The 27,697-nt window shown below is 46.1% G+C and overlaps 1 protein-coding gene across 1 annotated transcript in view; it reads right to left on the minus strand.

Annotated features, from left to right (window-relative positions):
• Positions 1-22,156, minus strand: part of LOC123363271 (CD99 antigen-like) — a 38,205-nt gene extending 16,049 nt beyond the window's left edge. The window contains exons 1-3 of the mRNA XM_045004142.1: positions 21,950-22,156; positions 1,522-1,560; positions 909-953 (exon numbers count right to left, since the gene is read on the minus strand). Of these exons, the coding sequence (XP_044860077.1) occupies positions 909-953; positions 1,522-1,560; positions 21,950-22,010 (145 nt within the window). The 5' untranslated portion in view covers positions 22,011-22,156. The remainder of the gene's footprint in view (positions 1-908; positions 954-1,521; positions 1,561-21,949) is intronic.
• Positions 22,157-27,697: the final 5,541 nt, after the last annotated feature.

Consider the following 27,697-nt stretch of genomic DNA (forward strand, 5'->3'; position numbering starts at 1 on the left):
TTAGGCCCCCTCTTTTCCCCCCACTCCCTGCACAGCAAGCAGGAGGCTCCTGGGAGCAGCTCCAAGACAGAGGGCGGGAGCAGCACATGGAAGTGGGGGAGGGACACCTGAACTGCCCGCAATTGATAGCCTGCTGGGAACTTAGGGAAGCTGATAGGGGGGTTTCCGGTCCATCCTGGTTCCAAGCCCCCACCAGCTACCTCCAACGGGCTGCTCTTCCTGAAAGCAGTGGACAAAGCAGGCAGCTGCCAAACGTTATAAGGGAGCACGGGGCAACTTTAAACGAGCATGTTCTTTAATAGATCAGTGACGTAACAACCAAACAATGTTAACCGGGACGACGTTAAATGAGGACAGGGGCGGCTCTAGCCATTTCGCCGCCCCAAGCACGGCGGCACGCCGCGGGGGGGTGTTCTGCCGGTCACCGGTCCCGCGGCTCCGGTGGACCTCCCGCAGACGTGCCTGCGGAGGGTCCGCTGGTCCCGCGGCTCCGGTGGACCTCCCGCAGGCGTGCCTGCAAATGCTCCACCGAAGCCGCGAGACCAGCGGACCCTCTGCAGGGACTCCTGCGGGAGGTCCACCGAAGCCGCTTGCCACCCGACCGGCAGAGCGCCCCCCGCGGCATGCTGCCCCAAGCACGCACTTGGCGTGCTGGGGCCTGGAGCCGCCCCTGAATGAGGAGTTACTGTATTATTAAAGACAGCTTGGTTCTATTATTTGATCTTCCGCTTGTCCCCAAAGAGGCCTGAGATGTGCACTTAAAAAAAAAAAATAGTCACATTGGGATAATTTATCTCAGATATACAGCAATGTGTAACCATGATTCTTTGTCATTAACTACACATCTAAAAAGCACAATAAAGCATTTACTGTTAGATGCATTATGTGCCAACTTAATCACTACTCACCCAGCTCTGGCTTTTTGGTAGCTGAATCAGGCTTCTTTGTAGGATCTGGTATGTCAAGGACATAGAAGTTAATACAAATTGAAATGTTGGTGATGAATACATTGCACAAAGGTACTTAGAGAACAAGTTTAGATCATAGACTATTAGAGTTGGAAGGGACCTCAAGAGATCATCTAGTCCAACCCCCTGCTCAAAGCAGGACCAATCCCCAAATGGCCCCCTCAAGGATTGAACTCACAACCCTGAGTTTAGCAGGCCAATGCTCAAACCACTGTTTAAATAGACTTCCTTTTAAAATAAGTGAAAGTATTAGACCAATAATTTTTCAAGTCTTCTATAGTTGTATGATTTGCCCTTAAACATCTAAGTATTGCCATCAGACAGGTTGCTCTACTTCTATGTGGCCCAGGTTCTGGTACACTCTTAGTCATACTAACTGGCACCATATACCTTAAATTGTGCCAGAGAAGTTAATACAGCTACTCATGGAGAAAGGTGTTATGGATGTCAGAATCTGGCCCTAAGTGTTTAAATTATGTTTTAACATTAATGCTAAACACTATATAAAGAAAAATCTCACAAGAAGGGATTTTTGCAAGAACATATTACTTACCGGGGTCCAATGCATCTCCTAAGTCAAAGTCACCTTCACCTATCAACACACACACACACACACACAAACACAAAAAAAGCCAGAAATTAGCAGCAGAATGAGGAGAGACTTTTCTCACTCTGAAATACACCATTCTGATCCTGGTCAATGTAGCCCCACATGTAGCTAGAATACAGGGAGTTTCTCAGTACCATGGGCAGGAAGCAAAAGCACTTCCCCCCAAAACACTCTTTTAGAAGAGAAGGGATATGGGATTATTATGAGGGCCATATCTGCAGACAATCTCAGTAAGGTCAGATAGACTTCCATGGAGTAAATGCATTCTTCCCTGTGAGGGGCAAACACCCCATCGCTGGCAGAAAAGGTTTTAAAATCAGCCTAGGGAGGCTGTGCCAGAGGCAGCCAAAAAGAGAAGGGCTGAAGGGAGCAGCCCATCAGGGCCAAGCAGGTCCATATCTAAAGGGAGCTGCAGGGCAAAGGAGGGCAGTTCTCTGCTAGGAGCCTAGGAAGGAAGGACTGTGTCTCTGGAGGGCTGAGAGAACTGCCAGCATCCTGGACAGAGCAGTGCTGTGAGCAGGAACTGGGGGAGTGGGAGATTGTAACTCTGAGGTTCTACTGTAATAGTGTAGTCATGGTAGCACAGACAGCAGCAAGGAGTGGCATAGGCTAGCTGCCCTGGACCCTGGGAGTATGTACTTGGTGCAGCTAGCCTGTGCCACCACTCCCTGCTGCCCATGCTATCACAGCTAGGCTACTATTTTTAGCATGCTAGCTTGATGAGAGCTAGCACAAGTATGTCTATGCAAGCTGGAAATCACACCCCCAGCTCCTAGTGCAGACGGAGCCTTAGAACAGAAGACATTTGAAACAGATAAAAATAGGCAATCTGAAGGGGTGGAAGAAAAAAGCTCTTAATTGTAGTTGCTCTCTGGAGATAACCATCATAATGAATGCACTGGGTTTGTGGCTGGGCTCTTGCACGGCCCAGGCAGGTACTCCAAGTCTCCACCGGGGTGAGCGGCAGAGAGAGGAGAGGCTCTTCTAGCCACTTTCCTTTACTCCACTGCTGAAAAATGCTGTGGGACCTTTTAAACACCCAACTCATGGAAAAACTACTTCATAGGAGTGGGTGTGCCCATGAGACATATTGCCAGAATGATTCAGCGGGAACTGACACCACCTTAGAAAGGAATGCAAGATGCATCCATACCATCTTAGGAATTCAGCATAAAAATGGATCACAAAGGCCGAAGCTTATCCATCTTGCACAGAGAATCTCTTCCGTTCAGGGTCTGCAGATAAACTGGCCTGTTTCCAATGGGCATGCAGAAAGTCAAAATAGCCAGAAAATGGGACCTAACCTAGACAGGCAAAAACTTAAAAATCTTTATGTGAAGCACAAAAAGCATCACATGAGGAACAGTTAAATTAAATCTAGGCTTTGGTGGAGTAAAAGGTATATTTGGAGGGGAGATACCAATTGCAGAGAAGAGGACTATTCACTGGTAGCTCCCTGCCTCCACCATCACCTGACATTTAACACAAGGGAACTGTTCGTTTGAGCATCGCAGCTCATTGCCCCTGCGGTGGTTCGCCCAAGAGGGGGAGAAGCAGTCTAAGAGACCCAAGATCCAAAAAAGTACTGTAATGCTAAAGTTTTATCATTTTCACTTGTAAATATCACCCACAAATAAGACTGAAGCCTCTTTTTGACTGCTGGGCATGTATGATATGCTCTGGGTAACCACTTAAAGCAGGAAGCCTCGTCTTGTACTGACTGAAGTTACTGAGAGGTCTTCAGATATAGTCCTGTTTAGGGCCAGATTTAGGTCAGGATCCCCAGATATTAAACTTTTTTCAAAATGAAAATCTGGCCCCAGTGGTGAATGCACTGCAATAATCCAATTCTGAGCTGAGAGGTATGAAGACTGGGATGAGGTTCAGATACTAAGGAGAAGATTGCAAGCTTCTTTCCCAGCACAAATGGAGGAAAAAAAGGTTATTTTATAATTGTCCATGGATAGCATTTCATGCAATTTCCTCTGACGCAACTAGTATTGGAAACTGTAAGGGATCAAGAATGCATCAATTATGTCTGTCTATGAGAGGCATAGTGCAGCAATAGAGCACTTTTTGAAACTGCTGTGCTACCTCCTCTCCATACACACAATATACAAATCCATGAGTTGCAAGTGTTCTCAGGCATACGAGCAGAGAGCTAGGGAGAAAAAAAACCTAGCCCCTCTAACAGAGCAGAAGCTGCCAGCCTTGATGCCCTGACTGACACAGGCTATGCCAATTGCTGGAGACAGCTGGGAAAATGAATTTAAAAATACATCTGAAGCACTAGGTACGCAAAAGCTATTTCTGAGCACATATAAAGCTTTGAAGGGCTGATGAATTGAAGGCCACTGAAGAGGGCCAGACACTGAAATGGAACTCTGTTGCTGTGACTCATGGAAGCTTCTTCACTGAACAGGGTGGGAAAGGAAATGACAGCTAGAGCTACATTCCACTGCAGAAGCTGGCATGAGACAACTGATTTAGAGGAGCTCCTGCTTTGGTCGTGAGCAGGAGTACAGGCTGAGATTGAGGATTTATTATGATGCATCTCCACAGAGGGTAAAAGCTTGTCCCAAGCAGGTTGCACAATTCCCTATAGTCATATTTAATACCACTCCTATTCTCCTGTAGCGTTTTTTAAATTTAAATTGAATTTAGTAATTTTGTATTAAGCTACCATGGGTTCAGCTGCTGTTGCTACAGTTTCAAGCTCAATGGCGTGAAAATTACCTCTGGTGTTTTTCTCAAATTTGGAGACTCCAGGAACACACAAAGTCCAAGGATAGTGACCACAAACACAATCACAAGTACAAAGTCTTATCTGTACTACAAGTTTTATTAAAGCAATAAAGTTACAATGACCCATACATATATAAATCCTACAAAAACCCATGCAATGACTAAGGCTGTAGTCATACTCACATCCTCAAAGATATCCTAGGGTCCCTGATGGACCTCTCAACAGACTATTGTCAATAGAGGGATGTTCCTGCTGGGGTTTCTGGTGGGGGTCTTCCCACTTTTACCGAATCAGGGAACCTCTTTTATATTGTTGTTCTGATCACACCTAATACCTTATGCAGATGCATGAGAGTTTTCCTTATACCCCATGAATATTGGAGTGCCCCATTTTTCATAGGCTGTTTCTTAGGCCTTGTCTATACTACAAGACTATTTCGAATCTACTTAAGTCGAATTTGTGGATTCGACCTTATGAAGTCGAATTTGTGGATCCACAGTAAATACACTAATTCGAATTTCTGAGTCCACATTAACGGGGCTGGCGTTGACTTTGGAAGCAGTGCACTGTGGGAAGCTATCCCACAGTTCCCGCAGTCCCCGCTGCCCATTGGAATGCTGGGTAGAGCCCCCAATGCCTGCTGGGGGGAAAAATGTGTTGAGGGTGGTTTTGGGTAACTGTCATCATAGAACCGTCAATCACGCCCTCCCTCCCTGAAAGCTCCGGCGGGAAATCTGTTCGCGCCCTTCTCTGGTCGGTTACAGCTCGGACGCCACAGCACTGCGAGCATGGAGCCCGCTGCGATCATCGCTGCACTTATGGCCGTTGTCAACTCCTCGCACCTTATCGTCCACCTCTTCCACAGTCAGCTGCTGAGAAATCGGGCGAGGAGGCTCCGGCAGCGCGGTGAGGACAGGAATTCACAGAGTGGCGCAGACCTCTCACAAAGCAGGGTACGCCGCGCCGTGGAGATCATGGTGGCAATGGGTCAAGTTCATGGTGTGGAACGGCGATTCTGGGCCCGGGAAACAAGCACGGACTGGTGGGACCGCATAGTGCTGCAGGTCTGGGATGAATCACAGTGGCTGCGAAACTTCAGGATGCGTAAGGGCACTTTCCTTGAACTCTGTGACTTGCTGTCCCCTGCCCTGAAGCGCCAGGACACCCGGATGCGAGCAGCCCTGAGTGTGCAGAAGCGAGTGGCCATAGCCCTCTGGAAACTTGCAACGCCAGACAGCTACCGGTCAGTAGCGAACCACTTTGGCGTGGGCAAATCTACAGTGGGGGTTGCTGTGATTGAAGTAGCCCACGCAATCGTTGAGCAACTGCTCTCAAAGGCAGTGACTCTCGGAAACGTCCAGGACATCATAGATGGCTTCGCCGCGATGGGATTCCCAAACTGCGGTGGGGCTATAGATGGGACTCACATCCCTATCCTGGCACCGGCCCACCAGGCCAGCAAGTACATTAACCGAAAGGGCTACTTTTCTATGGTGCTGCAAGCACTGGTGGACCATAGGGGACGTTTTACCAACATCTTCGTTGGGTGGGCGGGCAAGGTTCATGACGCGCGTGTGTTCAGGAACTCTGGTCTGTTTAGACGCCTCCAGGCAGGAACTTTCTTCCCGGACCACAAAGTAACGGTTGGGGATGTGCAGATGCCTACAGTGATCCTCGGGGACCCAGCCTACCCGCTAATGCCCTGGCTCATGAAGCCCTATACAGGCGCCTTGGACAGAGAGAAGGAACTCTTCAACTACCGGCTGAGCAAGTGCAGAATGGTGGTGGAGTGTGCTTTCGGACGTCTCAAGGGGAGATGGCGGAGCTTACTGACTCGCTCGGACATCAGCGAAAAGAATATCCCCGTAGTTATTGCTGCTTGCTGTGTGCTCCACAATCTCTGTGAGAGCAAGGGCGAGACCTTTTTGTCCGGATGGGAGGTTGAGGCAAATCGCCTGGCTGCAGTTTACGCTCAGCCAGACACCCGTGCCGAGAGAATATCCCAGCGGGAAGCGCTGTGTATCCGGGAGGCTTTGAAAGCTAGTTTCCTCGGAGAGCAGGGTAACCTTTGACTCTCCACTTGCTTTCAATAGAAACTGACCCTGGGCCTGTGTCTGTATGTGTCGATTTCGATCTGCGGTTACATACCCCGTTCTCCAAGTTTCCCCCACTTCCAAAGCACGTTTTAAATAAAATTAATTGTTACACTCATTATTAATAAATCTTTGTTTTACTTTGCATTTCTGTTCAGTTGTTGAAACATGGACGCATACTGTGCTGGGCACGGTGTGCACTGATGTACAGACCGCTTGTTCCATAGAGGAATGACATCCTCCTGCTCCTACATAGGTCTCTGGGGTGGGGGACGGTTGCAAGTGGTTGTGCATCAAGGGGAGGGATTGCAGGAAGGGGTGGGTTTGCAGGAAGGGGCGAGTGGTGCCTTCTTTGGATAGGGGTTTGGATGACGGCAGTGGGCTGCGGGTTTGGGCGTAGGAAGGGGTGAGGGGTGTGGGGGAAGGGTGAGTATCTGTCCGTGGATGAGGGCTCTTGCTGGGGCTCAGGGCAGCGGAGAGGCTCGTTGCTACGGTGGAAGTGCATGGTAAGGGCAGCGTGCCTTAACATTAAGGGGGTGGCAGGTGCTAGGACCCTGGACAAGCATACACATCACAGAATGACCCGGGGCAGCATACACCACACAGAGTGACCCTGGTGCCTACTGACTGCAGTGTGTGTGTGCCCTGCAGTTGATCATGCCCCCAAGTCTGTACCCTGGTAATGTAGGCTATATCGTGCAATTATAAATCCCGCCCCCCATACACAAAAAAATCCTCTGACACGAAAGACGTGACCAAAACAGTGAATAACAGCAAACAGCTTTTAATAATCTAATACACAGTGGGGGGATGAAACTTGGATTTGGGACTGGGTGAGCCTGTAAGGGAAGCACTTCTACAAATGTATAGCGTGAGAGGTGTGTGGTACATTAGCGCTATGCAGTGGTGCAGTGACAGTTCTCACGGCCCCTACCGCCCCTCCGTCTTGTACTTTTGGGTGAGGGGGGGCAGGACTTCTTGGCGGGGGAGGGCGGTTGCAGATACACTGCAGGGGGGCTCTGTCCTCCTGCCTGCGGTCCTGCAGAACATCAACAAGGCGCCGGAGCGTGTCCGTTTGCTCCCTCATTAGCCCAAGCAGCGTTTGAGTCGCCTGCTGGTCTTCCTGCCGCCACCTATCCTCCCGTTCGATGTGTGTGCGATGCTGTTGACATAGGGTCTCCCTCCACTGTGTCTGCTCTGCCGCCTCGGCTCTGGAGGAAGCCATCAGTTCCGCGAACATCTCGTCCCTAGTCTTTTTCTTTCGCCGCCTAATCTGCGCCAGCCTCTGCGAGGGGGATGCCGGGGCAGTCCGGGAAAGAGCCGAAGCTGTGTGATGGGAAAAGTAACTGATTTCCTTGAACAGATACATGTTTGCGAACAGTGAACACAGTCTAGTCAGTTTCTCTGAACAAGACCATACAGGGCAACAAGTCTCACGAGATCTCAGGACAAGTTCGAGATTTCGGAATACGCTCTCATTGGCTGCGGCATTGCACAGGAGAGCGGACAAGTGGGAAGAGACAGCTGAATCCGTCTAGCAGACAGTCCTGGTAAGCCTTACAGTACATTCTGCTTATCAGTTAATGGATAGCTGTGCCCTCCCGCTAAAGGCAATCTGGAAATCATATACTCTGACCCTTTTCCAGCCACTCCCGCCAGTGCACGGGAAAGATCAATGTATGCTTTTCCTATGTGGCCTACAACACGTGGCTGTTAAGCGAGGGTCATTGTTATGCAAAGTAAAAGTCAACCATTCACAACAGTAACAATACACTAATTGCCCTAATTAGATGCAGCATTTCATGAACGAGATCACCCTGATGCGGGTCCCTCGGAGTCACAAAGAGCGGATGCTAAGGGAAGCCCTGCAGAGACCAGGACCATATGCGGCCATGCTTGTAGAGGCGATGATTCCCATCTACATAAGGATGTCCTGGCGCGGAAGAGTGTGCTTCCACGGAGCACCCAACAAGGCACCTCTCCCCAGGAACCTCCTGCGGAGGCTTTTCGAGGACCTAAATGAGACCTTTCTTGAATTGTCCCTGGAGGATTATTGTTCAATCCCTATATGTGTGGACCTACTTTTCATATAGTTTTTCATTGAAAATTTTATATATAGTATTTCTATTTTTTATACCTGTTTTATAAAAAATAAATGTTTATATGTTTATAGCACTTACCGCCTGATCCTTCCCCTGATTCAGAGTCCGGGTTAACGGCCGGGGAGGGTTGGTAGGGGATCTCTGTGAGGGTGATGAAGAGATCCTGGCTGTCAGGGAAAGCGGTATTGTGTTCGCTGTCGCCTACGCCGTCCTCCACAGACCCTTCCTCATCTTCCACATCGGCGAACATCAAGGAGGAACTGTCCAGGTTCACTATGCCATCCACTGATAGGAACACTGAGTCCACGGTCACTGGTGGGGCAGTGGTGGCAGACCCACCTAGAATGGCATGCAGTGCCTCGTAGAAGCGGCATGTCTGGGGCTGGGCTCCGGAGTGTCCGTTTGCCGCTCTGACTTTTTGGTAGCCTTGTCTCAGGTCCTTGATTTTCACGCGGCACTGCATTGCATCCCGGCTGTATCCTTTCTCTATCATTGCTTTGGAGACCTTCTCGAAGGTCTTTGCATTCCGCTTGCTGGAGCGCAGCTCCGACAGCACAGACTCCTCGCCCCACACACCGATCAGATCCAGGACTTCCCGGTCTGTCCATGCTGGGGACCTCTTTCTATTCTTGGATTGGCCGGACTCCTCTGCTGGAGAGCTCTGCATCGTTGCAGGTGCTGCGGAGCTCGCCCCGATGTCCAGCCAGGACGTCAGATTCAAAGTGCCCAGACAGGAAAATGAATTCAAATTTTCCCGGGTCATTTCCTGTGTGGCTGGTCAGAGAATCCAAGCTCGGACTGCTGTCCAGAGCGTCAACAGAGTGGTGCACTGTGGGATAGCTCCCGGAGCTACTAAGTTCGATTTACATCCACACCTAGCCTAATTCGAGCTAGCCATGTCGAATTTAGCGTTACTCCACCTGCCGGGGTGGAGTACCAAATTCGAACTAAAGAGCCCTCTAGTTCGAATTAAATGGCTTCCTGGTGTGGACGGTTGAGCGGTTAGTTCGAATTAACGCTGCTAAATTCGAATTAAAGTCCTAGTGTAGACCAGGCCTTACTTTCGCTTATTCTTATTAGCATCTATGCACAACATGTATGCTGCAGTCACGACAGGACAATCCACGATCTAACAATCCGGTGTCTCATGATCTTGAACAATACCCTGCAGTGTATTCCAATCTAGTTTTTTTGTAACATCGGGCACATCTTTTATAGTGATCTTGTGACCTTCCTGGCATAAGGTTATTCCTAGATCACCCACTAATGTCAAGCATTCTTAAGCCTGGCCTAGTATGACTAAGCTAAAAATGTACAGGTCTCAGCTTATAGGCCTTGTATTCCAGCTGTGCTTTACTTATATACCTAACACACACTCATCACTCTAAATAATTGTCAGTCTTACACTTCTATTATTCTACAATTTAAATCTATTTAACATACATTGACTATCTATGAAATAGCGTATGAATTAACCTTAACGCCAAATAACACAATGATAAATGGATGATAAAATAAACTAATTGGCTAAGTTATATACCCCACTAATAATTCCATTTTTCCCCTTCCTTCAGTGGACCTATAAGAAGGATGGGAATATCTGCTACCCAGCCATGAGAGACTAGTGCCATGGTAGGTAGATCTGCACATATGCAATTAGTAAAAGCAACACTTCAAATAAAAATAAAATTGTGCAAAATACTTTAAAGTTTAAACCTAGGAACTGCTGTTCTGAGCTCACTGGCATTTGTTTCCAATTCAGTTATATGCCTCCTGTCAACATAGAGTGATCCAAGACTAAAAACATCTACTACATATCCCACATTCTGAGTCCTTTCCCCCCCCTCCCCAAATAGTGAATGTCACAAACATCTAGAACCAAAAAAGAAAAACAATTTACTAACAAGCAGCGCAGAAGAAAGTGAAAACTTTTTTATTCCTCTTAAATCTCTGTTCCCTTTATACCTCGGCAAAAACTTCTTTTTTTAAGTTTTAAGCAGAGAAACTTGAATGTGATGATGACTCACTGTGGGAGGAGCAGAACTTGCAGCTGCATTAGTCATCTCATTCTAGGCAGAGTTGTGGGCAAAAACTGTGACAAGATGTTTACAGACATTGCCAAGCAGCAGCTTATAATTAGCTCTGCAGCAGCATACCATGAAATCTTCAGAACTGAAATCCTGTACTGTAGTTTTCAGTCTGCAATCCTCTTACAAGACTTCACCTATCAAAACTTTGCTCATATATCAAATCTTTAAGTTTATTTTCTACTGATTATTTGCACTGTGGTAGCACTTAGGAGCTCCAGTCATGAACCAGGACCCTACTGTGCTAGGTACTATACAAAAAGAAGACTGACCCTACCTCAAAGAGCTTAAATTCTAAGTATGAGACAACGATACTGACAGAATATGAAGTGAAGATTTTCTAAATACAAAAAAAGCAGCTATTTGGATTTAGCATGTTTACAGTCAGAAAACATTGGTGACCATGACAGTTAATCTTCCTCTAGGACCAGTAAAAAAGAGAAACCTACATTTCTTTCGTATTGCTCAAGATGTATTTGATTTACCAAGGTTATTTGTTCACATACAAAAGTCTCCCAACTGGCCTTTATGCAAAAACAATGGTTTCTAGACACCTCTTCCAAGGTAGCAATGACATTTTTTTAAATGATGGGGTACCCAAACAAGGAGCAAATAAGCAGTTGTCCATTATCACTTTTCAGCTCCTGAAGCTGAAGTTCAAAACAGACCATTCCTTCCACTGAACAGAAGTGAAAATGTACACAGGATCCTTTGACAGACGTGAACATCCATTCAAGAGACCACTTTTCTCCCACACATACCTTCGTTTCAATTTCATGTTTCCACGTGTGTCTGTGGTGCATGCTGGAACTCAGGGGATGCATCACAAATTATGTCGATCTGCGTTAATATCCATTCAAGACTGGATAGAGAAATTAGGAATTATGGCACATTTTGTAACAAGAGAAACCGATTCACTGAGGGCTTGCATCACAAACAAAACAAGCTCTGGTGCTGATAATGTGGATGGCTTGACAGAAGCATTTAGTTTAGGAATAGAGTTAGAGTGCTTTGAATCACCAGATGAACATCTGAGAATATACAAGAGTGGGGTTACAGGTGGTTACAGAATCTGGCACAAGGAGCTCAGCATTTAGTAAGGCTAATGACAGCTGTTATCCAGAAACCAAAATCAGTTCTACTGCGTAGCAACAACAAATCTGGGAGCCTCTGAAGCCATTCAGTTGGGCTGGGTAGATTAAGGCCCAAGATCCAGTGTCCAACCTTCAAATCACTACCCAAATGCCAGAACTAATTCTATACCACAGTTTAGTTCCAAAAGGTTAGGGTCAGTAAGGACACAGGTTCAGAACTGAGGTGACTATTTTTCCCTAGGGACCTCAGTATGGTCTCAGAGCACACAGTCAGCTAGCATAGGGTTAAAAATGTTTGCCATGTTTGTTTCTGGGAAAGTTATTCCCCCCAGAGGTGAGCTTACCACACTTGATTCTATTCTACATAAATTCTTATACTCAGTGAAGACTTGGGGTTGACACTACTGTATAATGTACTCATTGCCATGGCATCTGAGCACCTGACACAATCAGGACATTCTCAAGGGCAAAACATCTCACTTGCTTACTGAAATGGACAACTTTTAATAATGCCTTTCAAAGCTTAAGGAATGTATATTTCACAATGGCCTCTACCCACTTTCCTTTTGTGTGAACACAAAACTGCAGACACAAAAGTGCACTTTGCAGATGCAAACATGAGTGGGTACACTTTACATAGCAGGCTGGATAAAAATCAATGATTTAAAAAAATTGATTTTTTTTATTAAAATCGGATTTTTTTGATAAAATGCTTTTTGAGGAAAAAACCTATCTAAAGATAGTTTTAATTAAGATACCTTTGAGCTATAATGTATCTCATCATGGAATAGGGATTATAAATTCTAATTCTATAGTATGAGACAATATATTCATGTAATGTTTAAGAAAAGTTTTGTAAATGAGTTCCAATAGTTCATGGATTAGGGACCCAATCTCATGGGGTTCCACAGGCTTCTGTATAGATTATTTAGGTTAATCTTTCTATCTACCCAATGGGACTCAGTGCTCAGTCTAGAACAGGCATCAACAACGTTTGGCACTCAGCTTGTCAGGGTAAGCCCCCTGGTGGGCCGGGCCAGTTTGTTTACTTGCCCCGTCCGCAGGTTCGACCGATCGCGGCTCCCACTGGTCACGGTTCACCACTCCAGGCCAATGGGGGCTGTGGGAAGCAGCAGTCAGCACATCCCTCGTCCCGTGTTGCTTCCCAGGCCAGTGGGAGCTACAATCGGCCAAACCTGTGGACACGGCAATTTAACAAACCGGCCCGGCCCGCCAGGGGGCTTACCTTGGCGGGCCGCGGGCCAAACGTTGCGAATCCCTGGTCTAGAAGAAGACACCCTGGTGTCTAGAAGATACCATCAGAGATGCTTAGTTTTGCAGTTCTCAAACTGTGGATGTGTGTCTCCAGAGGTAACATGCTTGTTAACAGCAAAAATGTTTTAAATAAATAAATAAATAATATATAGCAGTGAGAAATAACAGACCTCAACCCTATTGTCCCTCTGCAATTTGTGTACAGAGTCAATCCCTTACCTCTCTCTAAAAGTGCAAAGTTTCAAAAAGTTCAATGAATAAAAGATTGTTGGGGGCAGAATAGAGCTGGACAAGGAGAAGAAGTCTTGAGATAAATGTGAGAAGCGAGGGACATACACTTGTTTTGTTAAAATATTATATGTTTGCTGTTGAAGAAAAAAAATCCAGAATACTTAATGTTGTTGTTTTAGTTAAATAAAACAATTTAAATGTCTGTCTGGTGATGGTCTCCTCCTAATACAGCATGGCAAGAAAATCCTCCAAATATTAATGATTAACCTGTTGAACTGGAGATAGTTCACCTCCCAATGATGTCATAAATATCTGCTTCAATTACCTTCGGTAAATGAAATAACCAAACAATAATTCATTTTCTGATATAGCTGTAAAACTAATCTGAAAAGTTTTCAAAATAAATAGCTGTTTAAAAATGTATAGAATGTACCTTCTAAAAATGAAACCCACATCTATCTCTGAGTTGTGAAGAATATGTATTAAGGTTATAACAAACAACAAGAATGCACTTTTATGTAGAAAATTATGATTAAATCGAGTCTTCCAGATTTAAATCACGATTTAAATCAAATCCACCCTGTTACATAGTGTAAAATCAAGAGAGCATATACAACTATTACATCCCACAATGGGCACCCAGATCCTGATAGTTTAATTTCCATATCCATAAAGATTTTATCTGTGTAGCTATGAAGTGTCTTGTGATTAGTAAACACACATCCCACCCCAAAGAAAGTGACTGCAACATTTTAACACTTACTAGGGAACTGCACCTTGAGTACTGGCTCTTGCCCAAACATTACAGCAATTGTGTGTTTAAATCTTCCATCCTTATCTCTGAAAGCCACTTCTGATTTCTCCAGGAGCAACCATCCCACACTCTGAATACTATTCCACTAAAACAATCAAAAGTTACAATGAACTACTAAAATACATGACAAGTCACTTAGACAATTCTAACTCATTTCTACTCCATTATAAATTGAGAATCCATCCCCCAGTCTCTTCCTCTGACTCCATCAATAGGTTCAGTGTGGCCAGATGCTTGCATATACCCAGAAACTGACTCCAACAGGTATACGCATCCACTCTCAAAGATCAATTTGCATGATCTGGTTGCAAGTGTAGGGGTTACACTATACATTGTGATACAGCCTGGGGCCACCAGGGTATTTATTGTGCTCCTGAAAATGTCCTAGCTGTGAAATATGGCATACATGTTGATCAAGGCAACATGATGAGCTTTCAAGCCTTTGACATGATAATCTCATTAGTCACCAAAGGCAAAGCAACTCCCACCACAAATTTCACCCCTGTTGGCTGCAGACATGGGACATTCAAAAGGGCTTGCTGCAGTCCCTTACCTTCCTGGTCACAGCCACATGAATGGTAAGGCAGTGGAAGACAGAGATGGTAGCAAGAGGAAACCAGGGATTTGCTGTAGGGAGTGGTTGTAGGAAGCAGTGGGGGTTCCCCGGTGCATTGTAGGAAAGGCAGGGTGTCATAGGTCTCACCCCCACTTAGAGCTGTTGGGTTCCAAAATGGGGACCTGCACTGGTTTCCCTCTAAACTAAAAATCCTAGTTTAGATCTGGTAAAAGCTGCCACCACCCAATCAGGTACGTGGATTGGGACACAGTCCTTCCCCAAAATCCTTGGGGATCCCAAGAGCCCCAAATCCATGGAGTTCTTACACCCAGGAGAAATAAACCATTCCCCCCTGCTTCCTCCCCCCTCCCTTTTCCTAGGAGAGATACCGGGATCTAACTACAGAGGGATGCCTCCCCCTCCCCTTTCTCTGAGAATCCACCCAAAGAAAGATTAACCAAGTCCTTTACAGAAAAGATTTATTAAAGAATAAAAAGAAAGTAACTGTCTCTGTATTACCAGGATGTAAAAATACAGAGTCTAAACTTATCCATCTCTGGAGAGAATCCCCCCTCCTTTCTTTCTCAGTAAAAGCAAAGTAACAGCAAACAGGAATAAAGAATTTCCTTCAGCAAACACACAATTGCAAATGTAGAAATCAAATTATAAGACTAATCCGCCTTTCTAATTAATACTCACTATTGAATAGTAGGAACTACTCCAGGAGAACTTGGAGACATGTCTGGCCTCTCTTAGATCCAAAAAGAGAGCTCTAACAAAGAACACAGACAAAGGCTTCCCTCCACAGAGATTTGAAATTATTTTGTCTCTGATTGGTCCTCTGGTCAGGTGGTCATCAGGTACTGCATGTTAACCCTTTACAGGTAAAAGAGACCTTAACCCTTAACTATCTGTTTATGACACAGGGAGATGGATGGAATGAAGGAGGGTTGCAGAGGGGAGAAGGCTGCTGCAGGGGAGAGTGATAGTGGGCTGCAGTATATGTGAGAAGGGAAACTTTGGTGCAGAGTTGCTGTGGGGAGGGAATCATGGAGAGGTTTGCTTCAAGTGGTGATGGCTATGTATGTGTGGGAGTTAGCAGGGAGGATGCTGGAAGAGGGACTGGGATGCAGGACTGCTGCACAGGATTTGGAGATGTGGGTGACAATGTTGTGTTGGGTCTTGGCAGTGAGGGTGCGTAGGTTTGGGGGTTGGTGGAAGAGGGAGAATGCAGATGAGTAGTGTTAGGAGGAAAGGATATATAATACTGAAGGAGTGTAACAGAAAAAAGGAATAAACAAAAGGAAAAAAAGTAAAACTGAGAATGTGGGTCTGAGCAAAGACTCTTCTCCACCAGCTTCCAAAGGCCATTTGCACAAGATTCCCAGAACTCTTCACACAGAACCTTTCACCAAAACCCTACTCCGCTACGCACCTCTTAAGCATCCTATCTCCCCAGCCCCCAAATTTAGGTTACCCCAAATGTGGGGCAGGGAGTAGGAAGACAAAATAAGGGTTGATATCTGGCACTTCCATTCCTTCAACTTGTTTTGTGCACTAGGCACCACAGATTGAAAGAGTACTACTAACAATTGTATCATTACCACCAAGCCTATTAGATACACTGTGTTTTAAAACTGCAGACCCAGCTTTAGATAGAGAACTTTGTATTAAATAACTTTTGTATCCCCACAGTTTAATTTCTATTTGTGAAACAATTCAGTAGTTTAGAGCAAAAATTAAATAAAGAAAAAGTTGAAATTAATGTCTATGGTCTAGTTTAAAACTAAAATAAAAAGGACCAGCGTGAGAAGAGAATGTTATAACTAAAACGCCAACAGATCAAATCCAGACAACATAAGCTCTGGAGTTTACAAACAGCTTTTGTTTAATGAAAACCTGGAACCTTTTATTCAGACAAACAACTAAGATTTAGCAGACAACAAAAACGGCAATGGATAGCCTGTGTGAGGGGGCAAAAGCAATAACAACAACAAAAACCCACCCCAAAATTTATTTTTACCTAGACCAAAATTCTCTTACTCAAAAGAAAAGACCTGGGATTAAAAGATTTCTTGTGAACAGATCTTGTGGATGAAGTATTCTCACCGTCCATCCTGCACAAAGCTGAAAGTTATAGAACCTCAGAGATACAAACATCTTGGGAATGGAGGTTGTTTGTAACTCTGAAATAGCCCACAAAAGCTTATACCCAAATAAATGTGTTAGTCTCTAAGGTGCCACAAGGACTCCTCGTTTTTTCTGAAATGTTCGTAACTTTGAACAAAATGTTATGGTGGTTCTTTCAGAAGTTTACAACTGAAAATTGACTTAATTCAGCTTTGAAACATTACTATGTAGACGAAAAATGCTGCTTTCCCTTTATTTTTTGTAGTAGTATACATTTAACACAGTAGTGGACTGTATTTGCCTTTCTCTCTCTCTCTCTGTTTTCTTTTTTTTAAGTCTCTGCTGCTGCCTGATTGCAAACTTCCAGTTCCAAATGAGGTATGTGGTTGACTGATCAGTTAATAACTCTGGTGTTCATAACTCTGAGGTTCTACTGTACACAATAAGCATACATTTGGGGTCGGGTGGGGCATATCTATAAAACTGCTAGCAGAGATCCAAGAAGAAAGACTATTAAGAGACTCAAAATGTGAGAAGGATAGAGCCCAACTAACATGTGTAGTGAATTACCAGTTGAGTTACTAATGACTTTTGCCTTTTAAAAAGTACAGTTAAAGATGTTTCTTTTTAAGTGTCCATTTGACATTTTGTACATTGATGACAGAAACCTACTTAGGGGAAGGGAAATAAGACTGGATATTTGAGAAGTGTCAATGTACCAGCTTCTACATAATTTCTGCTTTCATTAGCAGTCTCCTTATGATTGCAAAGAACCCTCCAAATGTTAACTGTTGCGGTGCTGTCTGAGTCTGCAGACAGAGCACTTCAATGCTGCTGCTTCTACCACTTGCTCCTTTCCCAACAAGTAGCCCTGGGATTTCAAATTTATCAAACACTAGCCAGAGATTCATATGGAAGATGAAGTGTTGTTCCCCTAAAGAAAAAGTAAATGCAACCAGGTACAAACCCATGTACCCTCCCCTTTTCTACCAGCTGAAGATGAACCCTGACCCCTGGAACTCCCTAGTGGCTTGCCTTCCTCCTCCCTCCCCTCGTACCCTTTACGCACTCTTGTCCTATTGGTCTCTGGCTAGTAGAGTTCTGGGTGCACTTTCATCTTCTTGCAATACTAAATGAATAAAGGACATGGCAATTACAGTAGCTTTGTACTAAAAATAAATAATTGGAGATATACCAATCTCCTAGAACTGGAAGGGACCTTGAAAGGTCATTGAGTCCAGCCCCCTGCCTTCACTAGCAGGACCAATTTTTGCCCCAGATCCCTACATGGCCCCTTCAAGGATTGAACTCACACAGGCCAATGCTCAAACCACTGAGCTATTCCTCCCCCCCAAACAAACTGTATCCTCCAAACAAATAATGCCTTCCCCAGTACATGGATCACAGTAACAAGAGTCAAACAAGGACAAACATTTTAAGTATAGCTGCCACCCCATGTAGGGTGACCAGATGTCCTGATTTTATAGGGACAGTCCTGATTTTTCACACTTGCTGTGTGGTCACCCTAACCCCATCTGACATGCCAAAGTAGTAACAGCAAACATTAATATCTAGAAATTGTTTCTGACTGTGCAGTGTAGAGCTGAGGAGTGTTCAACTGTTGCCAAGCTACACTGTCATGACTTCAAAGAACTTCTGCACTGCTGCAATGAAGTCATTTTGATTTAGCATGCACAGTTGTCCTTTTATGTAAATTATCAGTCTAAAAAGTAAAAGCCTTCAGTCTGAGTCACAGAACTGAACTCTTTTCAGTGACAGAGGTAAAGAATAGCCTGCTGCACATTTTCAGCTTCGTAGTACAGTATGTGTGGCTCTATAAAATGATACCCTCACCAGAAATTGGCATATAGCAATAGTACCCAAAGGAAATGTAATCATTAACTGCTCATTTAACTTGGAATTACATTTTCAGAATGATGCATGGGGGAATTTGATCCACATGCTATCAACATTAAAATGCATAATTTAACTGTATTTTGACCATTTTTTTTCAAAGTCTGAATTTAAACCAACTAAAGAAGTAAACAGTTGAGGCCAGGGCAGTTAAAAATCACAATTTTTATTTATAAATGTCTAGTTCTTTACATTCTTCCTATTTTATAGTCTTAAAGTGATGAGATGGTTGTTTTGTATTTATTTCTTTAATATTTTAATTGTTCGCAAAATTTCAGCTACTACATAAAGATTTTTTTCTGCTATGAAGTTCCACACTTTGAAAATCTCACTTGCATGTGTCTAAATGCGATCTTCACTTTAGGCTCTTATTTTAAAACAATTTTGGCCTGTGTTTATAACATCGTTAACACTGAAGCAATTTTGCTTTGGAATGATAAATATTTTATGCCATTTAGAGCGACGTTTAATAAAAAAATAAGTGCTAGCCCCGATGCTGCAAACTCTCATGCTTAACTTTAAGAACAGGAGTAGTCCCCACTGAAGTTAATGGGACTGTTCATGTAAGTAAAAGTTACACAACTGCTTAAGTGTTTGCAGTATCAGAGCCTTACACTTACAGAACTGCTACTGACAAAGTAGTGAAAATTCAAATAAGATACCCTACAGACAGTGGCATTTTAAAAACCATTTCAAAATTTAGGATACATTTTAGCCTAATGTTGTAAGAGCACAAGTTTTCAAATTAGTTTTGCAAAACCTCCACCTGATTTAGACTGATGATATTTTAAAATCAAGTGATTTAGATAACTTATGTAAATTGCTTTATTTAAAGTAGCTTCGCGCTGGTTAAAACTGAAGCTTTCTTCATACCATGCATGAATGCATACAAGTATTGTTTGAAAAAACAAACAGATCCTATTTGTGTCTTCTATGCATTTGGTTGGGATAATGCATTCACATTATGAACTGTAACCCCAGGCACAACAAACTGAGTTAAGGTTACTGATCATGTCAGAACAGTTTACCTCCTTGCAAAGATTTCTCAAACACTTAACATCCTCCTCTCCCTCTATGACATAGGTGGCCAACCTGAGCCTGAGAAGGAGCCAGAATTTACCAGTGTACATTGCCAAAGAGCCACAGTAATAGGTCAGCAGCCCCCCATTAGCTCCCCCACCCCTGCTCCCAATGCCTCCCACCCACCGGCAGCACCGGCCAACCAGCACCTCCCCCATCCCTCCCCATACCTGCCAATCAGCTGTTTTGTGGTGCAGGAGGCTCTGGGGGGAGGGAGGAGAAGCAAGGGTATTTCAGGTTCAGAGGAGGGGGCAGGAGGGGGTGGAGTGGGGGCAGAGCCAGGGACTGAGCAGTGAGCACCCCCCGGCACACTGGAAAGTTGGCGCCTGTAGCTCCAGCCCTGAAGTCAGTGCCTATACAAGGAGCCGCATATTAAACTTCTCAAGAGCCGCATGTGGCTCCAGAGCCACAGGTTGGCCACCTCTGCTCCATGGCATGTCCTCTGGAGCTCTGAGGCAACAAGTGATTATAAACTAACAGTTTCACTAAATATTTGACAGGAAAAATATATGATACGTAGCATCAACTAGCCTTCTTTGGTGTGGCAAAATTAATACCATCCTTGCACGAAGTAATTAAGTGACAAATTGTGCAAAATAAGTGACAATTTGTATCACAATTTGTATCACATCAGACCTTAGCCCATAGAGTTTACATAAGTTCTTGGATAAAGTAGTTTTAGCTATTGTAACTGCACTTCTCCAAATAATGCATCAGAATCCCAGCATTCAACCTATTGTTTTTAAATAAATATTCTGTGCAAAAAAAGTGACCAAAAGTTTCAAGGCTAAAAAAAGTCTGCTCATAAGAATATTAAAATCAAAGGGAAATCGTCAGCAACTTTTTTTTGTTTACCTTGAAGTTTCCCCATAGTATAGTAATTGTGTTGATAACTGAAAGCTAACTTGCAACTCTGTTGCTCTGACTTAAAGTAACTCCTCTTTCTTTCCTAAAATGGAAGCTGTTTTAGAGCTTTGACTGTGCCAAAACTTCCCGTGGCATTCAAGAAAAGCTGCCTCCTCCTATGCACAAATTAATGAAAACACATCAACTAATTTGGTACATACAATATATGAAGTGAGAGGTGGAAAAAAATAAACATTTTTATACTATACACGTTTTTTTTAAAAGGACAACATCACCTCTTCTGTAAGTGACCACATTACCCCTTCTGTAGCTATGGTTCAACGGGCAAACGTGAGGAGGATCACTCTGTGCAGATCTAGTGGGAGAATGCGGTGCACTTCAGGCATCCCACCTTCCCTGAAAGACGTCAGCTAGATACTCCACGCTGCTGGGGTGGGGCAGGAAGGCAGCTAAGGATTCCCCAGCCTTACAAGTATGTAGCATTGCTCCTCCCCAGGCTACCAATACATAAAGAGACAACTCCCAGATCCTTTCAGTTCTCCCAAACCAGACAATGAGCAGGCCAACCAGCCCAACATAATATACCTGGCTTATTTCCATGTGCCAGCCCCGTGGTAATTCCTCCCCCATCACCCTCTGCCTCATTTCCAGTAGCGACACGTTCAGTGCCCACAGTTAAGGCGATTTCCCCGCCGTCACTGCAAATCCAGTTTCCCCAGAGATTAAATTCCACCGCAAAAACCAACAAACAAACAAACCAAAAAACGAGTTGCCAACTAAAACGTGGCACGCCCCCGATCGCAGAAAAGGAAGTTTTTCCAATCCGGCTGCCTCCTCCGAGGGCTTCTCAGGTGGGTGGCTGTCACTGGGGGAGCAGAAGCTGACCACCAGGCTCATCCCACCTAGGGAGGCAGCGCTGCGGTCGGAGGTGGTGGCCCAGCCGTTTATGGACCCAGGGCGCACACCCACGCCCGGGGCTCACCCCGCAGCTCCGCTCTTTGCTCGCTCTCGCCTAGCGGCGGCCAGCCCGTGCAAACAGCGAGAGGGGTCCCGGCACGGGCCGCCCCCCTGGGCGCGCACCGCTGTATGGACACAGCGGAGCTCCGGGCACTGTCCCGTCTGCGCTACAACCCCGCCCTGAGCGCCACACAGATCTCTCGCCCGGGCGCCTCACCATCCTCCTGCCCGCCCCCGATACAGCCGCTCCTTTGTCCGGGCTATGCTGGCAGCGGGCCACAGCTCCCAGCACCCAACCCTAGGTGGCAAGAGGGCTGCGTAGGGGAGCGCAGCCCCACAGGAAACCCCCCGTCGGAGCAAGGGGAGAGAGGGGCGAGTTGCCCTGCAGCGACCCTCTTCCCCCAGCGTCTGCTCCACCTTCTTACCTCTCACGCGGAGCAGAAGAAAAGCCAGAGACGCTAGGAGGGCGAGTCTCCCCGGCTGCATGATCCGCGGCTGCCGCTCCGGAGACTAAGGTGCAAACTTTCCCCCGCAGGTTTCCCACCCAAACCCACACCCACACCCACAAACTCTTCTAACTTTCTTTCCAACAAGCCACTCCCGCCACGGGCCGCAGCCACAGCCCTCCCCGCGCCCAGCAGCCTGCTGCACAAACAGCAATTCCAGCGCCAGCCCCGCAGCCAAAAAAGGGGGGGGGGTCGTTGTCCCCTCTCTCCGAGAATCCTGCCTACCGGAGGCAGGCAGCCAATCCGCAGGGAGAGCTGGCCCCGGGCAGCCAATGAGACGAAGGGGCAGCCAACCTCCACCCCCCCCCCTCCCCCCTTTCCCAGCCGCTGGCCGGGAGAAGAGACAGGGCGTCCCTGCCAGGGTGTGCCACGCCTTAGGTCACGGGAGACCAGCGGGTGGGGTGCGGTGCTGTGCCGCGCAGCAGGGCCCGCCCTGCAGATAGGGAGAGGCTGTCCCCGAGCTGCGGAAAATAGCGTGAGAGTGCAGCCGGCACGTTAGGCTGCTAACGGGCACAGGGAGGGTTTGCAGTGGGAGGGCAGGAAGGTTGTCAGAGTGCAGATCTGAGCCAGAAACTGGTGCAGAGAGAGAGCAATGACTCAACGCAATAGGTGCCAAAACCGGTTTTTTACTTTGCTGTCTGGCAAAAGCGGCACTAGGGAGCGCTTTTCTGGGTATGCAAAGAAACCAACCTCCTCCCTGAATTGTATGCAGTGTAGTTATAGCCATATGGGTCCCAGGATACTACTAAGAGACAGCCTGGGTGAGGCAATATCTTTTATTTGTCCAATAAAATATATTATCTTTCGAATCCTTCCAGATTCAGATGACTCTGCTAGGTATAAGTTTCTTGCCTCCAGAAAGTGAATTGGCAGGGGTTGGCCTCTATCAGGTTAGTGTGCTATGGGAAACACCTTTCCTTTTGTCTCCATACCTATTGAAAAAAGAGAGGATCTCTTGAATCACAGACGTTGTAGGAAGTGGAAGGGGAGAGGGGTCAAAAGCCAGATTCAGATTTCATGCTTGGGGCTGCCTCTGAGGATGGGTGGAATCCAACAACGAAAAGCGCTCAAACTTTTATGGAGGGGGGATGGTGGACATTGGGACTTGTGTTTTATAGTTCTAAAACCTCTCACTAGTATCTAGCTCTCACGGGCCTACCTGCAAACATGGGAGATATTTAAACTAAATCCCAAAAGGAGATGAACTAGGTGAATTAAATCCTCTCTCAGGCTTTGATAGTTGAAGTGCAGGGTCTTCTAGGTTAGACCACACCTTCATCCAGCCACATTTTCTGATAAAGGTTATCTAAAATTAAACATATGTTAAGAAGCCTGCCAATTTTGCCTGCAGAGGGCTGGCTCCTCCTTTGCTTGGACTCTCCTTGATGTTGCAGAGAATTTGGGATGCACAAGCAATGCAAGACTGGACTTCTTATGACTAAATTAAAAGGACACAAATCTAAATTAAAATTCTCTTGTGCAACATGTCACAGTATGTAAGTGCCATATTTGGGTTTTATGTGAATTATTCAGATGTGGGTGGACTGTTTACAAGTATAAGACTTTTTTTATTTAAACACAGCTAAATAACCCATGTTTCTTCATGGAAGTTACAATTTAGAGCTTTTACATCTTTGCCACAAAGAATATAGTCCTTTACCTCTGCCTGCTTCCCCAGATATTATACAATATTAAAAGCCTATCCTGTAATGTGCACTGCCATACATCAGTAATCCCACTCATCATTTGCAGAGGGGAGGGATAGCTCAGTGGTTTGAGCATTGGCCTGCTAAACCTAGCATTATGAGCTCAATCCTTGAGGGGGTCATTTAGGGAACTGGGTAAAAATCTATCTTGAGATTGGTCCTACTTTAAGATGACCTTCTGAGGTCCCTTCCAACCCTGATAGTCTATGATTGAACCACATCTCTCTCCAGGTAGAGCAAGCAAACAATATGAAAGTCTTTGTGACAAAATAATTATATTACGATAAATATAAATGTATAAAGATTACATTCAAATAAGAATAGCCCTGGCCTCTGCTGAAACTACTTCTGGCACAGATTCAGGCCTCTAATTACATTTATTCCTCTGTGCAACCAGGGTGTAGGGACTCCCATGTTTATAGTTTACTGCAAGTAAATTTTAAAATAAAGACAAAGCTGGACAACAATAATTGTCTCTTTTTTTAATTTATTTATTTAGGAGTGGAGAGAAAGGGGATAGACACTGATTCTGCATTTCGATCTGCTAGCAGAGACCCCTGTGCATGTGCAGAATCTTGTTGACTTCAGCAGGACTCCCCAACAGTGGATCCAAATGTTAGAGCCATGGAGTAGCTGCGACACTTTAGTCAATATATGCACCCAGGATTTTGGAGGTCATATCAGCAGCCTGTCCTTGAGGGCAGGACATAAAACATATATTGCAACATAACTTAGGCCTGGTCTACACTAGGACTTTAAATCGAATTTAGCAGCGTTAATTCGAACTAACCGCTCAACCGTCCACACCAGGAAGCCATTTAATTCGAACTAGAGGGCTCTTTAGTTCGAATTTGGTACTCCACCCCGACAGGTGGAGTAACGCTAAATTCGACATGGCTAGTTCGAATTAGGCTAGGTGTGGATGGAAATCGAACTTAGTAGCTCTGGGAGCTATCCCACAGTGCACCACTCTGTTGACGCTCTGGACAGCAGTCCGAGCTTCGATGCTCTGACCAGCCACACAGGAAACGACCCGGGAAAATTTGAATTCCTTTTCCTTTCTGGACAGTTAGAATCTCATTTTGTGGTTGGACATCGGGGCGAGCTCAGCAGCACCGGCAGCGATGCAGAGCTCTCCAGCAGAGGAGTTCATGTAATCTCTGAATAGAAAGAGGGACCCAGCATAGACTGACCGGGAACTCTTCGATCTGATCGGTGTGTGGGGCGAGGAGTCTGTGCTTTCGGAGCTGCGCTCCAAAACACGGAATGCGAGGACCTACGAGAAGGTCTCCAAAGCCATGAGAGACAGAGGATACAGGCGGGATGCAACGCAGCGCCGCGTGAAAATCAAGGACCCCAGACAAGCCTACCAAAAAATCAAAGCGGCCAACGGATGCTACGGAGCCTGCCACCACTGCCCCACCAGTGACCATGGACTCTGATGATGGGACAGTGTCGACGGACAGTTCCTCGACGATGTTCACGGACGGGGAAGATGAGGAAGGGTTTGTGGAGGACGAGGCAGGCGACAGCGCTTACAACGCTGGTGTCCCCGACAGCCAGGATCTCTTCATCACCGTCACGGAGATCCCCTACCAACCCTCCCCGGCCATGAACCCGGATCCTGAATCAGGGGTAGGAGCAGTCGGTAAGTGCTTTAACCATGTTAACTTTTATTCTTAATATAACAGGAATCTGAAGTGTGTGAAAAGGAGGTCTCTCTATATATGGTGATAGAACAGAAATCCTCCTGGGAGATCTGCACGAAGCTCTCCTGCTGTTAATCGATAAGCATCAGCAGGAGGTTCCTGGGGAGAGCTGCCTTATTGGGTGCTCCGTGATAGCACACTTTTCCGCGCGAGGCTTTCATGCGGTATTCAGGGAGCACTGCCTCCCAGAGCACGGCTGCATAGGTCCGTGGTTCGTGCTAGATTTCACGCAGCATGCGCTCTCTATCTCCTTCAGTGCCCGTCCTCACGGTTATCTCGCTCGGAGACTCCTGCATCTAAGTAGGGGAATTACTGTAATGTTACGCCTGGTCCAAAGTATTTTTAAAAAATCTCCGGACAGACGGCATAGCACAGACTCAGCACGCAGCTGCGTGACGAGCGTAACGGAAAGCCAAAGAATCAAATGGACGCTCATGGAGGGAGGGGGGAACGAGGACGCAAGGTATCCCACAGTTCCTGCTGTCTCCGTAAAGCATTTGCATTCTTGGCTGATCTCCAAATGCTTCTAGGGTCAAACACAGTGTCCGCGGTGGGTCGGGGCATAGCTCGGCAATTTACGCACCCCCCCCCGACCCCCAGAAGTTAAAGGGAAAACAATCCTCTGTTGACTCTTTTACATGTCACCGTATCTGTACTGAATGCTGCAGATAGACGCGCTGCTGCAGCACTCAACAACAACATCCTTCCTCCCACCCCGCCAAGGGTGGCTGATGGTACAATAGGACTGCTACCCGTCCTCATCATCAGCCTATTGGCACATGGGGCAGTGCAAAAGGACTGGTAACCATACCAACTTGCTTGGGACAGGTCGATCAAGGTCGCCTGGTCCTAATTTTTCATGGTAGATGGTACAGTATGGCTGGTAACCGTCCTCATCATTGCAACAGGGGGCTGAGCTCCATCAGCCCCCACCCTTCATTGTAAAGAAAAGATTCAATTGCCCCTGGACTAGCAGAGGGATGATTGGCTCTCTCCTCCATACCCCTTAATGTCATCTCTGGACTATCATTGCAGCTGGAGGCTTCCTTCCACTCATTTCTCACAAACGACTACCTGTGTCTTATTCATGCATTCTATATTACTTCATCACACAAGTGGGGGGACAATGGTATTGGAACCCAGGAAGGCTGGGGGAAGAACGGAATGAACAGCTGGGGTTGTTTCAGGAGCACACCCTGTGAATAGCATTCAGCTCAAAATTTATGCATGATTGGCCAGAGAGCAGCTGTGCTCTCTGGTTCTATGATACAGTGGTTCTCTAGTACAGTTGCCCATATTCTAGGCAGGACTGATTCTATTTTTAGATACCCAAAAAGGAGGGATTGACTCGGGGAGTCATTCCCAAATTTTGCTTTTGCGCCCCTGGCTGATCGGCCAGGGGCACTTATGACAGCACCAAATGGCGCAGTGCAAAAGGACAGGTAACCATGACCATCTTATTACCGTCTTCTTACCAGTTCATGGTATGGTAGACGGTACAGTATGCCTGGTAACCATCGCTGCTGTCATGCAAAAGCAAAAGCATGCTGCTGTGTAGCGCTGGTGGTCCGCCTCTGTCAGCGGCATCTAGTACACATACGGTGACATACACAAAAGGCAAAATAGGGTCCATTGTTGCCACGCTATGGTGTGTGCCAGGGCATTTCATGGAAAACGTGCTCGAAATGATTGTCTGCCGTTGCTTTCCCGGAGGAAGGAATGACTGGCGACATTTACCCAGAATCCACCGCGCAAATGATTTGTGCAACAGCAGGCACAGGGGTCTCAACAAAAAATTCACAGAGACAGCCTAGACTCAGTTAATTGTTCGCAAAAAAGTATCTTTGCAAGGAATTCACTAACTGTTTCCCATCTCACAGCTTCCACTGTCTCCAGACCTTCCACAGCATCCCCCTCGCAGAGGCTGGCGAAGATTAGGCGGCGAAAGAAAAAGACAAGGGACACGATTTTCGATGAATGTGTGGGCTGCTACCTAGCCGAGGCGGACCAGCAGAGGCAGTGGAGGGAGAAAGTCTCTCTGTACCAGCGCTCACACAGCGAATGGGAGGAGAGGTGGCGTGAGGAACACAAGCAGGCGACTCAAGCAATGCTTGTACTAGTGAGGGAGCAAACGGACACGCTCCGGCGACTTGTGTATGTTCTGCAGGACCGCTGCAGGACAGAGCCCCCGGCAGTATCTCTGCAACCGCCCTCCCCCGCCACAAAGTCACATACCCCCCTTACCCTAAATA

Source organism: Mauremys mutica, chromosome 1, assembly GCF_020497125.1.
Source record: "Mauremys mutica isolate MM-2020 ecotype Southern chromosome 1, ASM2049712v1, whole genome shotgun sequence".
Taxonomy (NCBI): domain Eukaryota; kingdom Metazoa; phylum Chordata; order Testudines; family Geoemydidae; genus Mauremys; species Mauremys mutica.